Source organism: Bombyx mandarina, chromosome 08 (assembly GCF_030267445.1).
Source record: "Bombyx mandarina strain Sakado chromosome 08, ASM3026744v2".
Taxonomy (NCBI): Eukaryota; Metazoa; Arthropoda; class Insecta; order Lepidoptera; family Bombycidae; genus Bombyx; species Bombyx mandarina.
Genome location: NC_143215.1, coordinates 13,569,052 through 13,588,194, shown reverse-complemented (window position 1 = coordinate 13,588,194; position 19,143 = coordinate 13,569,052). Strand labels below are relative to the sequence as shown.

General features: G+C 39.7%; 1 protein-coding gene across 4 annotated transcripts in view; it reads right to left on the bottom strand.

Moving 5' to 3' along the window:
* The window catches only part of LOC114247257 (uncharacterized), a 51,167-nt gene that overhangs the window by 19,468 nt on the left and 12,556 nt on the right, over positions 1-19,143 (bottom strand). Inside the window, exons 2-5 of one of the 4 annotated variants that reach the window (XM_089729253.1) lie at positions 16,839-16,912; positions 10,988-11,713; positions 3,771-3,852; positions 176-323 (exon numbers count right to left, since the gene is read on the bottom strand). In XM_089729253.1, coding sequence (XP_089585379.1) covers positions 176-323; positions 3,771-3,852; positions 10,988-11,122 — 365 coding nt within the window. In that variant the 5' untranslated portion in view covers positions 11,123-11,713; positions 16,839-16,912. Of the gene's footprint in view, positions 1-175; positions 324-2,806; positions 2,967-3,770; positions 3,853-10,987; positions 11,714-16,838; positions 16,913-19,143 lie in introns of those variants that run through there. The other 3 variants (XM_089729254.1, XM_089729255.1, XM_089729256.1) reach the window with 3 other exon arrangements.

Sequence of the window (19,143 nt, the reverse complement as noted above, 5' to 3'; positions counted from 1 at the left end):
GACCACGCTTTTTTACAATAAAATCATTTTTTCTTACATTATTTTTATTATAATTCAAATTTATTTTCTACTTTTTTAGTTGGATTTTCTATAAAAGCGTATTTTGTTAGTTTTTTTAAACTACTATTTATTAAATCATAAGTGTAACGCCAGCTATGGTAATAATCTAACTTACCTATTGTGTAGGTCAATCGGTTTCGCCATTGTGAACTCCTTTGCGTGCACATTCAGCTTGTTGGTGGCCGCAGCACCACTGCCGGCAGCCGTGGTGGTCGTACAGGCGGCACCAGCGTTCGTTGACACCACGCCGTCTGTGCGGACACCTGGCGGTCAACGCGGCTCGTCAAGAGAAGAGGGTGATAGGAAAGATCGATAGAATGATACTACTAGTGATGTGCGTCTGCTAAAGTATTCATGATTCAAATAAATATAATGATGAAGTTGGAATATGGGTATGATTGTAATGAATAAGAGGATATATTAGGAAATAGATATTTGAAAAGCAAAAGCAAGAATGACAATGTCTGGAAATTATTATTATTATTATTTTATTGCTTAGATGGGTGGACGAGCTCACAGCCCACCTAGTGTTAAGTGGTTACTAGAGCCCATAGACATCTACAATGTAAATGCGCCACAAAATAGGCAGGGTGCTGGTACCTACCCGCACGGACTCACAAGAGGTCCTACCACCAGTAAAATATAATTTTAATTATTCATCCTTGATAAATTTCAATAATTTCTAAATTCATCTATCGCAAACGTAGTCATAAAAAGGCTTTCGGTACATGATTGCGCGTCACCATCACCGGAAGCGACAGCTACGAGCACGAGGTTCAAATGAATGAATAATGATGGAACATTGCCAGATACGATCACGACATATCTCAAAATACAGATTTATTCAGCTGGAAATCGTGTTGCACACAACAACGCTGGAGTTTCAAACGTGTTTTATTTTCAGAAGTTTGACAACAAGCACGTAGCAACACCAACCAAAAATGTCTCTGAGGCTGACAACATTTTACTCATTAAGAACTAGCCTCTTCATTAGACTTCCGGCTATGGAATGAACTCCCCTCCACGGTGTTTTCCGAGCGCTATGACATGTCCTTCTTCAAACGATGCTTGCGGAGAGTCTTCGATCAATATTGATCGAAGCGGAGAGTACTTAATGGTAGACAGCGGCTTGGCTCTGCCCCTGCCATTGATAACGTCTATGAGTGACGGTGATCACTCACCATCAAGTGGGCCGTATGCTCGCCTGCCTACAAAGGCAATAAAAAAAAAGTTTCGTGGTTGAACGGGATCATGACCCAATATATCTGAAGTGACTCCGATAAAACTCAAAGTGAATTGGAAAATTGGAAAAAATGTCCAATAAAAATTACTATAAGCAGCAGTTGCGTCAGTTGTAAATTAATCACAATCATTTTTGCAATATTGTAAGGAAATAGCTAATCGACTTGTATACATAGTTTTGCGTAATAATAAACACATTTTCATTACGTGATTAAAAACGCATTTCCTTCTTAAACGAACAATATTCTAGTTTAAAAACTATTAACTTTGATTACATGATGCAAACAAAATATATAGATCGCAAAATAGTGTACATTTTTATTTATGACTGACCGTTTCAGTGATGTGTTATGATATTTTTTTTAATATGAAGAGTGTTTTATTTATATTATTTGACAAATAAAACATTGCATTTTCTTGGGAAAAACCCGCTTGTGCTTCTAACGCCTAGGCCTGGGCAATATGAGGCACTTGATTTTAATATTTTAAAAATGTTTTCAAGGTTTACCTTTGAGTAAACATAATCGGGAGACTTTGTGACGATCCGTGCATATCAATAGACTGTCGAGCCGGACACGGCTAAACTGTTCCTCCAAAGACCCATTCTATTATCTCACTTCAACCTAGCTAGTTTTTATGTTGCCCGTTATAATCGATAGCAATACTGAGGTTTTCTAAAGACTTGGGACTGACTGTGCTAAAGAGCATATGCGGGAGAAGGGAGTGAGTGCAGTGATGACGTATGGTAGGCCTTGAATAGAAAATAGGGCTTGTTTTTTTCTTTTCTACCTTAGCTGATTGTCTTAAGAGACCATATCAGATATGCTGCGTCGACCTCACACAGTACAATAAGGCCATGAAGAAGCAATACAAATGGCGTTATTTATATTAAAACGCTTGGGCTTGTATAAAAATGGTCTCGCTGTGTTAAGGAGAAAAACTTTCATGAATAACTTATTGTATTTCTGTAATTTATTGTAAGCGCTCCGTTGCATCCCTTTCAAATGTTATAAACAAAAATGCGGAGAGATTTATTTAATACAAAAATAAAAATAATTATAATAAATGGATTGAAATTAGTGAGGAAAATCAATAAACTCCCCACTTCGATGAATATCTGACCCAAATTGATCAATACGTTCCTATGAAATTGTTTGTTGTTGTTGAATGTCCTGTTTTTCGTAATAAACCTGTTTTCTAGTGCTTACAGTTGAAAGACGGACAATTATTATTACGGGATGGGAGGAGAACTTTGCGAGCTGATGCAGCTAAAAGTTACCTTCACTAACGACTGTGGTTTCACGGAATGTGAACGCAGTAATACACTAATGATTTCAGTGAAATATAATACGTACATTTTACAGAGCTCTTAGTTAAATTAGAGGCAGGCTATATAATATTATGCCATCCGTTTATATAGTAACCTACTTGAAATCTATGCTTGTTATTCTAATGATACTTTAAATTTAGAGTATTCGTTTTAATAAGAGCAAATGTCTCAAACCTGAAGCATCGCAAACTGGTGGAACCGAAGGTAACGTCACAGACACCGAACTCACGGACACTTGTGTAACCGACACCGGCGTAACCTGACCCCCGGGCGCGACCACGGGCTGAGCTAACGACTGCTTCACAATACAACGAGACATTACGACAATAAAGTAATTTTCTATTATCCACAGAAAATTCAGAAAATCCGACTTTCAAGAAACGTCACAAACATCAGACTGTCGTGCGTGCCGTTCCAAATACGAGATTATGTTTATTTTTAATTTTGGCGCCAAATTTACGTTATGACGTTTGCCGGCCAATTCGGCTTCAGTAAAAGGAGATCGTAATTTATACAAAAAGATCCTGTATCTATTTAAAAGATTAGATATTTATGTACTGCCTTTTTATTTCATTATTTTACATAATAACATAATACAATTCTGCTTGTAAAATTAAATGTAATGAACCTTATAATTGGGTACTTAGTGTATTTAATTACGAATTTTATGAACGAGCGACCGTGGACGTGGTGTTCAGATATTCTGTTGAAGTCTTAATTGATGACTGTCTCACCCTTCACACCGGAACACATGACTGCTTCGCGACAGAAAATATAATGTGGTACTTAAATTAACTAGTATATAATGGATTAATGTGCAAGATATAATGAAAATGAAAAAAGGATCATGTTTTAAGCAAATAGGATGCGGGGTTCAGAAAATACACAAAAAATAGTTAAAAAAAACAAATTAGGTATTTAAATTCAAATTGACACGATTAAAACTTTACGTATTTTACCTTGAAAAGTAGGTAAACTTTTGGGAAATATAATTGTTATCGTAATATTACTTGTTGGGAAACAAAACAATGAGATTTATGAGAACAATTTACTTGTTTATAGTTTTATAATTACCAGTAGGTATCATTACTCTGTAGTTTTTGATTTTAAAATTAACTCAGTCTTTTTGGTCAATTACCTGGTGGCCTGTAGATTTCTAGAGTCGGTTTTCCCTTTGCGTTGGTGAGGATCATACTCCGTCGTTTCCCATTATTTGAAAACTGTCAAAAGAAACGGACTTATTTAATCTATAAATATAGACAATATGTAAGATGAACTGCCTTTTATCTGGTGCTCTTATTATAATTTATGCTCTTTTAATCTGGGCTGATGAAAAGTAAATCCATGCTACTTGATTGGGTTGTTACTGGATCCTAAATAATGCACAAAGTAAATATCAGCAGTCTTTAGGATGAGGTCTGAGTTACAGATATTATGATGACGACTATTCAATCACTAACAGCCTGGCCACGGGACATTCGCCGATACGAATATTCGCGCGGTGCGAACGGCGAAGCGTCTAGCGACTAAAATAAGAGCATAGAAATGTACCTAACAAGCCACGCGCACGGGCGACCGGCGAAGCGACCGGCGAAATGTACCGAGCGAATCGCGCGATGCGGCGGGCGAGCAAAACAAATGCATGAATACGGACGGCGCGAGCCACGGAGTCGAGCGGTAGTCGCGGCGAATAGTACAGTGATTAAATGAGTTTAGTTGTTTTCGCCGCGAAAAATTAAAACCGAAATTTTTATATTTTTTATTTATTTTTTATTTTATATTTTTAAAGTCGTCGTGGCCTAACGGACGTCCGGTGCAATCGTGTTGAGCGATGCACCGGTGTTCGAATATCAGGCGGGTACCAATTTTTGTAATGAAATACGTACTCAACAAATGTTCACGATTGATTTCCACGGTAAAGGAATAACATCGTGTAATAAAAATGAAATCCTCAAAATTATAATTTGCGTAATTACTGGTGGTAGGACCTCTTGTGAGTCCACACGGGTGGGTACTACCACCCTGCCTATTTCTGCCGTGAAGTAGTAATGCGTTTCGGTTTGAAGGGTGAGGCAGCCATTATAACTATACTTGAGACCTTAGAACTTATATCTCAAGGTGGGTGGCGCATTTACGTTGTGGATGTCTATGGGCCAGTAACCACTTAACACAAGGTGGGCTGTGAGCTCGTCCACCCATCTAAGCAATAAAAAAAAATATAGCTGAAATACTAGCTAGACCAGCTATTTGGAAGTCTAGCCACCCAAAGTATTTCTCGTACTTCTTGTGGAATTCTCCATCTATAGGTACACTCCGATTCTTATTCAAATCATGTACTTCACAATCTTTTCCAAATAATAGGTCCTGAACCAAAAAACTATTAATTTGTAAGCAATATCGAGATAATTTCGATATAGACATTTCGCTGTCGGACTTCCTTACTAGTCGCGGCGGCGAACGTGAGTACCCGTGGCCTGCAAACGGTGCTGCGCGAATGGTCGCCTCGTCCACCGCTTCGCTGTTCGCACCGCCGATCCCCGTGGCCAGGCCGTAAGTAGGAAGCAATAAGTACTAAGAAAGAAGGCTGGAGAACTTCGTGGCAGAAGATCATCAGGCTGGTGGAACCAGTGCAGTCTAGTAATGATGTGCTTTAGTGTATAAAAGTCAAAATTTCTAGATGGACTTTGTTGGACGGTCAGTACATTTACAAAACTAAACTACCGAATAATTAGTAAATTTATGTACAAGTATACTATATATTCTATAAAATAAGTATGTAGGGCTATATAGGCTATGGACTATAGGTTTTAGAAACGGCAAAATTAGAAATAAAAATTTGATCTACTGTCTGACAACAATTGAAATGTCAGCTGTCACAAGCGCACATATTTACATAAACATTCCACATTACTACAGCGATTCATTAAGTTGGTATTTCGAATTACTTTGTAAAAAGATGTACATACACAAAGAAAAACGCATATATTTAGTAAAAATGCTTCCAACAAATAAGGTGACTTAATGAGCTGTCATCGTTTATTTTAAGCTCAGTAGCGCAATCAAATATTTCATCGACAAAAAGTGAGTAATATGTATCGTGTGAATCTGTGAGGAATCTTCTTGACTTTGTAGCATAAAATTTGTATGACCCATCTCATGACTCACCGGTATCTACTCAAATACATACTTTAAAAACTTCCAACATTCATCTAAAATGTATTTGAAACTTTATTCTGAACTAGCTGACCCGGCAGACTTCGTAGTGCCTCAATCGATAAATAAAAGACCTAAACATGTGTATAAAATAAACTTAAAACAAACAAAAGGAATCCGCCCGACGGGGGGGGGGGGACACATCAAAAATTATTATTTTATTTAATTACGAGCATTTTCATCTTTATGTACCTTTTAAACCTTCCCTGGACTTCCACAAATAATTCAAGACCAAAATTAGCCAAATCGGGCCGTTCTCTAGTTTTAGCGAGACTAATGAACAGCAATTCATTTTTATATATATAGATAGATAGATAGATATATATAGATAGAAGATACATTACACAGCGATCTGTTTTGGTCTGTGTGCTTAGTGCGAGTTTTTTAACGTTCTTGATAGCGTAAAAGTTAGCTCATATTTGTATGGAATGGGATCGTTTGCGTACGTTTGCCCGGCTCCGACGGCATCCGCAACCGCGCGCTTAAACTGTTACCAGCCCAACTGATAACGATGTTGGCCACCATATTAAATGCTGCTATGACGAACTGCATCTTTCCCGCGGCGTGGAAAGAAGCGGACGTTATCGGCATACACAAGCCGGGCAAACCGAAGAACGAAACCGCGAGTTACCGCCCCATCAGTCTCCTCCCGGCGATAGGCAAACTATACGAACGGCTCCTTCGTAAACGCCTCTGGGATTTCGTATCCGCGAACAAAATTCTGATAGACGAGCAGTTTGGATTCCGCGCCAGACACTCGTGCGTCCATCAAGTGCACCGCCTCACGGAGCACATCTTACTAAGGCTGAACAGGCGGAAACCCATTCCGACAGGAGCCCTCTTCTTCGATATAGCGAAGGCGTTCGACAAAGTCTGGCACAACGGTTTGATATACAAACTGTATAACATGGGGGTGCCAGACAGACTCGTGCTCATCATACGAGACTACTTGTCGAACCGTTCGTTCCGATATCGAGTCGAGGGAACGCGTTCCCGGCCCCGTCACGTCACAGCCGGAGTCCCGCAAGGCTCCGCCCTCTCCCCGTTACTATTTAGTTTGTATATCAATGATATACCCCGGTCTCCGGAGACCCATCTGGCGCTCTTCGCCGATGACACCGCCATCTACTACTCGTGTAGGAAGAAAGCGTTGCTTCATCGACGACTTCAGACCGCAGCTACCACTATGGGACAGTGGTTCCGGAAGTGGCGCATCGACATCAACCCCACGAAAAGCACAGCGGTGCTCTTCAAAAGGGGTCGCCCTCCGAACACCACGCTGAGCATCCCCCTCCCGACTAGGCGCGTCAATACCTCCGCCCCCGCCGTTCGCCCAATCACGATGTTCGACCAGCCCATACCGTGGGCCCCGAAGGTCAAATATTTAGGCGTCACCCTCGACAGTAGGATGACATTCCGCCCCCACATCAAGACGGTACGCGACCGTGCCGCCTTCATTCTAGGACGTCTCTACCCGATGATATGTAGGCGAAGTAAAATGTCTCTTAGAAATAAGGTGACACTCTACAAAACTTGCATACGCCCCGTCATGACCTATGCAAGTGTAGTGTTCGCTCACGCGGCCCGCATACACCTAAAATCATTTCAAATTATTCAATCCCGTTTTTGCAGGATAGCCGTCGGAGCCCCGTGGTTCGTCAGGAACGTCGACCTCCATGACGACCTGGACTTAGAGTCCATCAGTAAGTATATACAGTCGGCGTCCATGCGCCACTTCGATAAAGCGGCACGACACGAGAACCCTCTCATCGTGGCCGCCGGTAACTACATTCCCGATCCTGCGGACAGAATGGAAAGCAGTCGACGTCGCCCAAAACACGTCATCTCGGATCCTCCCGATCCACTAACGGTGCTTTTAGGTACTTCAAGCACCGGTCACCGTTCTCGTCGAACCCGTCGCTTGCGACGAAGGGCTCGACGAGTAAATTAACTCTCAGACACAGCCCACTGAGTTTCTCGCCGGATCTTCTCAGTGGGTCGCGTTTCCGATCCGGTGGTAGATTCTGCGAAGCACGGCTCTTGCTAGGGTTCGTGTTAGCAACATCGTCAGGTTTGAGCCCCGTGAGCTCACCTACTAAAGTTAGGGTTACGCTGACATAGCCGCTAGGGCTATCAGCTTAGGTAGGAAAAAAAAAAAAAATTGCGTACGTTTGCCGCTAGGGGCGCTATTCCAACTGCATACAAAATTGGCTTAACTTTTACGCTATCGAGAACGTTAAGAAACTCCCACTAAGCACACAGACTACGAAGGTAGCAACACCTTTCGATTCGTAAGTACCACATCACAGGCAGCAGTAACCACAACGCAAATATATACTAACAATAACATCATCAGGCTGGTGTCAGGTTTGATGAACAAACACAACTAATAAAATAAAATTAAGAAGATATAAGAGAATCGTTAAACATAAATAGACTTAAAATACTTCTATCAGTGTGTTTAGTGCGAGTTTTTTAACTTCTCGATCGCGTAAAAGTTAACTCAAATTTAAACTCGCACTAAGCACTCAATATGTTCCTATAATTTACGAATAAGAATAATTTACGAAAACAATGTCAAACTCGACGATGATAAACCTAGAGTTAAAACAAACAGAAGAGGCGAAAGATGAAAATTTACCATAATATATATAGACTATTCCAGACCTCCTTAGATTAGGAAATGTCACTAATAAATACAGTTGAAAATCCAGTCAAAATCCGATTGCCATACACAAAAACTAAAAGTTATATCTAACGCACAACGGGACATAGCTCTTTCGGACGAACTCACGACCATATAAGTGCCGATGCGCATTTCCCTGATGATACTATAGTATGATTAATCTACGCGATCTGTATCGTATGTTCTTCAGTCTTCGCGTTATCATCATCATCTCAGCCTGTTCACTGTCCACTGTTGAATATAGGCCTTTCCAATTGATGTCCAGTGTGGCTGGTTCGTTGCCACCCGCATCCGGCGTGACCCAGCGATTCTCACTAAGTCTTTGATGACACGACAAAATGTACTTCCAATAGTCTGACACCAAGAAAATTCTAAGGTATACCCAACGTTGGAAATAATAAAATTAAAAATGATAAACGAGCGAGATTAAACCACAAAACATTTTGATACAACCGATGTTGATTCGAACGTACAAAATTAAATATTAAAATAACAAAAACTTCCAAAGATTAAATTACAAAATTGAGCCATACCTGAAAATTTACCGTTTCGCAAATCATTCAAAAGGTCTTAGATTACGTGTTTCGGTTTTGGGTGCGGTAGTCGCCCACATATCCAACGCAAATATATATTTGATATTTGTCAACAAAGAGTATGTTGAAAAGTCAATATAGGTTTTGAGTATTCATATTTTGCATCGCTTGGATATGCAGCAAAAACATTTTCGAACGAATTAATTACTCAACTTCAGCTACGGTCTAACGGTTACGAAAGAATCGTTCGTGAAAATGAAGATTTCGGAGAACAAGAGCGCGCAATGTAAAACATTCATGTTTTTATCAATACATATAAAAAACCAGTAAAAACGGGTGTGTTTGTACAACTTCGATCAGCAATAGCACTTTTGCTGATCTAAGTTGTTCAATGAGGATCACAATGAAAGCTTTATGTTATCTGTACTTTTTTTTACCTATCTATGCTGATAGCCTTGAGAGGCTATTTCAGCTTCTCCTTGGCGTGTAGATGAGTGCACGGGGCTCAAAGTGGGAGTGTTGCTAACACTGGCCCTAGCAAGAGCAATGCTTCGCAGAATCTACCACCGGATCGGAAACGCGACCCACTGAGAAGATCCGGCAAGAATCTCAGTGGGCTGTGTCTATGGGTTCAATCATTCGTCGAGCCCTTCGTTGCAAGCGACGGGTTAGCTAGCACCGTTAATGGATCGGGAGGATCCGTAATGACGTATCTAGGGCGACGTCGACTGTTTACCATTCGGTCTACAGGATTGGGTATGACAGACAGTACTTACACTATAAGCAGGTGTCGTGGGGTAAAGACTACGGCTAGATACAATGCTAGGCTAAATACAATGAAGAATGGTAAATAATACAAAGGGGCTAATTAAAGAACAGTGATAGACCAAAAACTAATGACCGATTTTTGGATTATTTTCTGTCTCTTCTGTTTTGTTTGTTCGCGCACTATTGAACGAAAGCATAAATCTAATTATATCTTATTAAAATTTAAAAGGTAATAATTAAAAAATAATGTCCATTTTTAATGAGCACATATTATTGAACTAAGGTTTAATGAAATTGAAATTGTTATACAATTCTTGACTTTGCCATTGAAAATTATTCTGAACAGGGAGAGAAGAGTCTAAATTTGAAGAAAAACAGCTCATCAAACTTATTAATCATAAAGATAATTGGTGCACAAATAAATGGTGCATTCAATTGCCGCTCACTTGTATTTTAAACATTGAATGTTGTAGCAGAATATTTGCCGATAGTCAAATGCACAAGGGCGCGATTGAAACCGGTGAAATCCAGTTTGAACACAGAACAAAGTAAAAAAAATAATAACTCTATTCTATTATAAGCATTAGGCATTGCAATAGGTTTTCCTGGCAAAACATGCAGTTTTATTACAGTATATAATCGTATCAACATTAGTTGTAGTAATTAATGTGTTGAAGGTTTTGTTAGCTTTTCTCTCGAACCTAGTTGAGCCGTTGTAACTATACTTAGACCTTAGAGCTTATATCTTTTTTTTATTTTATTTTTTATTGCTTAGATGGGTGGACGACCTCACACAGCCCACCTGGTGTTAAGTGGTTACAGGATCCCATAGACATCTACAACGTAATTGCGCCACCCACCTTGAGATATAAGTTCTAAGGTCTCAAGTATAGTTACAACGGCTGCCCCACTCTTCAAACCGAAACGCATTACTGCTTCACGGCAGAAATAGGCAGGGTGGTAGTACCTCCCCGCGCAGACTCACAAGAGGTCCTACCACCACTAAAATTCAGAACAAAATAAAACAATTAAACTACACAATTATGCTTATTTTTACGATTTAATTTGGCGTTCCTTAACAGCTTTAATTATATCTACGATTGCTGAAAACCAAAGAAAATACTTTTTAAGCTGAGTTCTATTAAGTCTGTTTACCTGGTGATGATGCATGTTGTGATGCGACTGGGGGCGTACGAAGCTCCGCTCCCTCATGATGACGCCAGGCGTGGCGAAGTCCTGGATCCTGTAGCTCCTCTGCAGATCATTGCCTGATCCTAATTGAGTCTGCATCTTGACAGTTACGTAACTTGCTCTCAAACACGAATTCCCTTCTTGCCTTCAGTGCACTCGACTGATGTTTCGTAAATATATTTTTTAGTAACAATTAAATTATGATTTTACAATAAACACACACTAGATCGATGACTAGTATTATAGTATAACGCGATGTCACATGTAACATATAAATATTGTTGATATTTACAACGTAATAAAAGAATATTAACTACAATAAATACGGGCAATACGAAATGCGACACGGCTAACTAATTAACAAGATCACAATTAGATTAATATTGTGACGTCACTTTAGAGATCACTTTTCTCCGATTTATATATGCATATATAATAATAATAATAATAAAGTATAATAAATATCCCTCTTCGTGGCCACCGAGAGGGCGTTAGTTCGTATTATATTATTTTTTTCGTTTTTTTTTTTAAATCTTTTATTTCTAAGACGTTTATCATACAAGAGCAGTGCAGTGATGTGTCAATGCCTGGCAGTCACCGAGCGATTCTATACAATATTTCGAGGGGCTGAGAGTTTCTGCAGCACGAAGCTCGAATCGTTTTCGTCGTTGGAGTTATATAAACCCTAATCTGGAACAAAGCAGAGAATACGTTAATTTATATTGTTTTTTTTTTTTTATTGCCTATGTGTGTGGACGAGCTCACAGCCCACCTGGTGTTAAGTGGTTACTGGAACCCATAGATATCTACAACGTAAATGCGCCACACACCCTGAGATATAAGTTCTAAGGTCTCAGTATAGTTACAACGGCTGCCCCACCCTTCAAACCGAAACGCATTACTGCTTCACGGCAGAAATAGGCGGGGCGGTGGTACCTACCCGTGCGGACTCACAAGAGGTCCTACCACCAAGATCAAATTCAAGATCAAATTTAAAATCATTTATTTCAACTTAGATGTCAGTATAACACACTTGTTGAATGTCAAAATATAAATAACAATGTTAACTCTACCACCGGTTCCCAAAAAAAGCCACAGTCCTGAGAAGAACCGGTAAAACAAACTCAGCGGGCTTTTTTATTTTGTTTTTTCTCAAATATTTTTTGTTTCTAAATAAATAAAAATATTTACATATAACCGAAAAAACAAGTCAAAAAATACAATAAAAAAAATTAAAAATAATAATGAAAAATAATGATGTTGAAATGTTGAAATGGCATTGATGTCAGATACATCAATGTATGTATGTGAATAGGACTAAACGTTGCCATATACACGTCATTACGGATCCTCCCGATCCATTAGCGGTGCTTTTAGGTACCACAAACACCGGTCACCGTCCTCGCCGAACCCGTCGCTTGTGACGAAGGGCTCGACGAGAAAATTAACCCATAGACACAATCCACTGAGTTTCTCGCCGGATCTTCTCAGTGGGTCTTGTTTCCGATCCAGTGGTACATTCTGCGAAGCATTGCTCTAACTAGGGTCAGTGTTAGCAACACTCCCATTTTGAGCCCCGTGAGCTCACCTACACGTCGAGGAGAAGCTGAAACATCCTTTAAGGGCTATCAGAAGAGGAAGGAAATAAATTAAACGCCAGAAGGATCGCAAATAGTTTGACTGAATTTATTGCTAATATTATATACTATTATACTTTTACATGCCTTTTTTTAATGCTTATATGGGAAGACGAGCTTATGGCCCTCCTGTTGTTTGGTGGTTACAGGAGCCCATAGGCATCAACAACACATATGCCGTCACTCACCTTGCGACATGAGTTAGTTTTCTTAGTCTTAGTTTTATAGTACAACGGCAGGGTGGTTGTACCAGCCCCCGCGGGATCACAAAATGCCCTACTACCATTAAGACTTTTGGGAACAGTACTCATTTTTCTGGTTGAAAGACAATCTATGTATTCATGACAAAGCTAACCATCATCATGATCGGTTGTTTACAGAATAGATTACAGTATAGATTTATTTGTTAGATTTATTGCACAAAATTTCATCTTTAAAACCACAAATATTCAAGCTCGAAGCTATAGGTAGATATGACCCTAACATTTCTGAAGTCCATTGTTAATGAACTATGCACGATGTCGGTTTAAAAACAACAATTTGAGTTTATCTCTCTTTCTTCTTTAAACTCGTAATTCCAAACATTGTCTATTTAAACAGGTAAGTGTTTTTATTCCAAACATAATAATATCCGTTGCATCATCGATTCTACAGTCGACCTCGGACCGGTTTTACAAAACAACGCTTTGCAATGTACAGAGGGAAAAGAGGAAATAGGCGATTACGTCGAATACTCATTACGATGCCCTAGCGTGGTCGGTGTGTCCAATGACGGATCTCGCGATAAATATGTTGTTAAATCTATACTAATATTATAAAGCTGAAGAGTTTGTTTGTTTGAACGCGCTAATCTCAGGAACTACTGGTTCGATTTGAAAAATTGTTTGTTTGATAGCCCATTTATTGAGGAAGGCTATAGGCTATATAACATTACGGTAAGGCCAATACAAGTGGAGCACCAATAAATAATGTTTCAAAATAGGGGTTTAAATAGCTCCTTAATATTCTATAATTCAACGGCCGTCTGGTGTAGTGGTAAGTGTAGTGGTAAGTGTAGACCATGTGGTCACTACACAAGGGGGTCGCGGGTTCGAATCCCGCCAAGGGAAGATATTTGTATGATAAATATAAATGTCTTTTCCAGGGTTATGGATGTATATTAAATATATGTATGTGTATAATAAAAAATTTACATTTATATCCGTTATCTTGTACCTGTAACACAAGTTCTTTACGAACTTATCACGGGACCAGTTAACGTGGCGTGATTGTTAGTAAATATTTATTATTATTTATTTATTAATTCAAAAATATTTTCACTTTCTACGTAAATGAAGTGGGGGTAAAATTTAACGTTATGCCAAAGTAACTACTTCACGCGAACGGAGCAAAAGCTAGTATTTAAATAATTAGCTATAGATACAGAAGTCAAAATATATTAGACCTTTGTAATGTTGTTGGTTAATGGTTACAGATAGTGATGGACAATGGTGACGCTAAAGGCACCGCCGAGTCGCAGTCTATCGCTTACAAGTATTCACAAATCACGTTACAAGAAGACTGTGAGAGTCAACGCACAGGAAACATCAAGGAACTAATTTCATCCCTTAAGTCAGATATTGCGTGGCCAAAAAATGTCAACACGCACCGTGGATGAACTCACTTGTTCCAAAGAATATGGATTTCACTCCTACAAATTGGAGATGACGGAGTTATCTCCAAAAAACCTTCAGAACTCCCCATGGATCATACGATATCAAACAAATGGAGATGTAAACTCCCTCCATAGATCCAGATCTCGCAAATGATCGGTTTCAAATGGTTTTATTTTCAGGGAAATACCTATAATATCAGGCGTCGTATCGAGATAACAAAATGGAGACTGTTTTTTTTAGTAACAGTAGATTTTTAACCAAAATGTTTTATCATAGACATTTTCTGTTTCTGTGTAACTAGTGTTCGAACAAAATAAAGACAAACTGGTTACTGGTGGTAGGACCTCTTGTGAGTCCGCACGGGTAGGCACCACCACCCTGCCTATTTCTGTCGTGAAGCAGTAATGCGCTTCGGTTTGAAGGGTGGGGCAGCCGTTGTAACTATACTGAGACCTTAGAGTACTTAGAGCTCTTATCTCAAGGAGGGTGGTGGCATTTACGTTGTAGATGTCTATGGGCTCCGGCTCCACTTAACACCTGGTGGGCCGTGAGCTCGTCCACCCATCTAAACAATAAAAAAAAACATTTAAATAGAAAAATATTGTAAAAACATGTTTCAGGACTAGGTTAAATGCCTAGAACCTAGACGTAAACACATTACAAACGCATTTTATTGTACATATTAAAATGGACTTAAGCTTATTGGCTGGACAATTTGTGTGAAAGGGAGGGATTTGCTGGCCTGCTCGGAAATAACAGCCGTTTTTGGTCGTAGCGGGTATTCTTAGAGTTTTATTGACAACAATAACAATCTATTATTATGTTAACAGTAATAATTTGTTGGTATGTTCGCTTTGATTATGTAATAATCTAGGGCAGATGACCAAAAGTAATTAATTCGCTGTTTCTTTTTTTTTTTATTCCTACCTAAGCTGGTAGCCTTGAGAGGCTATTCCAGCGTAACCTTAACTAGTAGGTGAGCTCACGGGGCTCAAAGCTGATGACGTTGCTAACACGAACCCTAGCAAGAGCCGTGCTTCGCAGAATCTACCACCGGGTCGCAAACGCGACCCACTGAGAAGATCCGGCGAGAAACTTTGAGGGTTAATTTACTCGTCGAGCCCTTCGTCGCAAGCGACGGGTTTGACGAGAACGGTGACCGGTGCTTGAGGTACCTAAAAGCACCGTTAGTGGATCGGGAGGATCCGAAATGACGTGTTTGGGGCCACGTCGACTGCTTTCCATTCTTCCCGCAGGATCGGGAATGTAGTTACCGGCGGCCACGATGTTCTCGTGTCGTGCCGCTTTATCGAAGTGTTCGCTGTTTCACTTACCGACAGTCTAACGCCGACTTTTATACATTTAGAATGTACCTTTTTTATGGCTTAGATGGGAGGACGCGCTCACGGCCCACCTGGTGTTAAGTGGTTACCGGAGCCCATAGACATGCACAATGTAAAGGCCGCCACCCACCTTGAGATATAAGTTCTAAGGTTCATAGTTACAACGGCTACCTCACCCTTCATACCGAAACACATTACTGCTTCACGGCAGAAACAGGCGGGGTGGTGGAACCTACCCGTGCGGACTCACAAGAGGTCCTACCACCAGTAAACAAGACAAACAACGCCTAGGGTCCTAGTACATAGTAAAGGTCTCAATTCCCACTTAACTCGTCATATTGCATGATATTTTGAAATAACGGTCTGATCATTAAATTCTAATGTGTCAATTTATTTATTTGTGCGACCAAAACAGAATAACAAAGACATTTCTAATTTCACATTTTTTGTGCTTTTTTTGTTTGTAACTACATACATATATTTTAACGTCAAATGTAATTTAGAACGAAGAATGTTGATAGCGGTATGCTTAGAGCGAGTTTCTAACGTTCTCGATAGCGTAAAAGTTAACTCAAATTTGTATGGAATTGGAACAGGGCCCCTAGCGGCAAATGTAGGCAAACGCTCCAACTCCATACAAATTCGAGTTAACGTTTACGCTATCGAGAACGTTAAAAAGCTCGTACATTGTTTTTTTCCCACCTATGCTGATAGCATTGAGAGGCTATTTCAGCTTCACCCTTACGTGTAGGTCAGCCCACGAGGCTCAAACCGGAGTGTTGCTAACACTGGCCTTAGCAAGAGCAGTGCTTCGCAGAATCTATCTATCTATCGCTAGATCTGGCGAGAAACTCAGTGGGCTGTGTCTGTGGGTTAATTCGCTCGTCGAGCCCTTCGTCGCAAGCGACGAGTTCGACGAGGACGGTGACCGGTGCTTGTGGTGCCTAAAAGCACCGTTAATGGATCAGGAGGATCCGTAATGACGTGCTTTGGGCGACGTCGACGGTTTACCATTCGGTCTATTGGGTCAGGTATGTAGTTTCCAGCGGCTACGATGAGAGGGTTCTCAGAAGCCATGCTAATCTGTATCGTTCCAATTCTAGTATATGTATTGCCGAAGCAAGTACATTTTTTTCGTACTATGCCCACCCACAGTAGTTGTAATATATTAAAGTCGTACCGCTCTCTCGTAGTGCGACGTGTGGCGTCGTACTCTGCACTCGAGGCTCGTTCACTTTTCTCGTATTTGATTCACTGAAACAAAAATTATAATTAACGTATTTGTAACTACAATTTCACATTGCTTTCTCCGAAGTTGAGTTGCTGTTTTAAAAAAATAATCTCGATTGGATTTATTTATATATGTATTCTTCAGTGATTTGTGGTGTGTTTATGACACACAATAGATAAAATAATGATAAATCATCATGACCGTCTATTAGTGCGTGCTCGCGAGTATCGCTGTTTTCTGCTATAGAGCGACAAGGCATAGAAATACTCCCTCGGTCTACTACAGGTCCATGAAATTACATCTCCTTTTAAAACGATTTCACAAAATTATATTATTATTATTATTATTTTTATTGCAATTGTAGCTAAACGACCATAAAGCCCACCTAATAGTGAGTTGTTACCGTCGCCCATGGACTTAAGCAATGCCAGGGACAGAGCCAAGCCGCTGCCAAAAATTATGCCTTTAACCTGCGTATAGATGTAACAAACTCAAGTATCAGTTGCAGTCAACATCAACTGGACCAAATGCTTGTTAATAAACTAGTAATGAACGCCTAGTCAGTCACGGTGTTCTAAAGAACTTCGTAACAGAAAAGAAAGAAAAAGATACGGAAAATCTAATAATAATAAATTTCACGTATATTTTAAAAAGTCCGAATCGATGATTCTTGTGTAGGTAGATTATTATGACATCATAGTGCTAACTCGTCTCTGACACACACTTTATGTAAATCAAGGCAACATATCCGAGTTCAATGTCAGTGGAAATTAGCCTTTATTTCCTTAGACGTTGCGCTTATTTGCTTGGAGGCATAAACGATGTTGGAATAAAATAAAAGGATTTAAATCATCTGTACAATGATTACAGAGTCAACATAAGTTCTAGGTCATTGGGCACGAGCCGGCTTGTCTTTGTGGATTGATCGAAATTAATCGATATCGAATACAATGAACATCACAGATTACTGAAGGATGTTGACATAACAGATTATTTTGACGTAGATCGTTTTTCACATGTCAAACTTGACATTACTTGACAATGAATTGAATGAATACTTGACAATGAAACCATTGGATTTGTGTTGGACTTTTGGTGTTTTTTTTTATTGCTCTTGTAGGCAGACGAGCACACGGCCTACCTGATAGTGAGTGGTTACCGTCGCCCATGGACTTCAGCTATGCCAGGGGCAGAGCCAAGCCGCTGCCTACCGTTAAGTACTCTCCACAAGCCTCGTTTGAAGAAAGATATGTCATAGCGCTCGGGACACACCATGGAGGGGAGCTCATTCCAAAGCCGGATGGTACGTGGCAAAAAAGATCTCTGGAAACGCACTGTGCATGGACGCATGGCTCCAGGTAGTATGGATGAACTCTACTCCGGTGGTGGGTGATGCGATGGTAGAAACGAGATGATGGTATCATCTCAAACAATTCCTTAGAGCACCGTGTCCGTTAAAAGCTCGATCATAATAGGATGCGGGAGTCGATGCAGTAGCTTTTTTTAAGTTTACAGTTCAATTTTCATTAAAAAATAGAGGTCTCCTTAAATTACATTTTCTGGTTCTGGTGAAGTTTAGAATTCCCATTCGTTTGTTTAATGTGTAATAAATGAATTATTACTTTGTTTCCATTATGGGTTCGTTTAGTTGGATATGCTTGTGCGCCGATTATGTTTATTATATATCAAAGGAAATAGTGCCAAGGTTTATGAGAGGAACCAGCGTAATAAACGCTAAATTCGTAGCAGAACATAGATTCGAGCTTTCGCTATTTAGAGGCACAGTCTATGTCAATTAACAAAGAATCTTTCCGGTATTTGTATCACCAGCTTGTTAATCTTTTGCTTCTCCTTCCAAGAATCTTCACTGATGCTGTGAAACAAAAATTACCGACTTCGTTTTGTTTCATAGGTGAATTGAAAATTATCGAGTCTATTTAAAAGCTTCGAACATTTCCTCCCTAAGATGGACAGTCACAGCGCAAGTTGCGACAATTATCAAAATAATATTTTGAGTTTTTATTTAAGGTATGTATTTATGCTATAAAAGGTCGATCTTACCATGGTACTAGGTCATTTAATTTTGAAATCAAAATCCCTTATTTTAGAAATGCTTGTTTCCCCTAACCAGAATAACCTTCCGAAATTGAACGATGATATTTACGGTTAGTAGTCTATGGTTTTATCGATATTATTATATCGTATAACAAAATAGTTTCTACGCAGTACAGTAGTGAAGTACTACAGCACATTC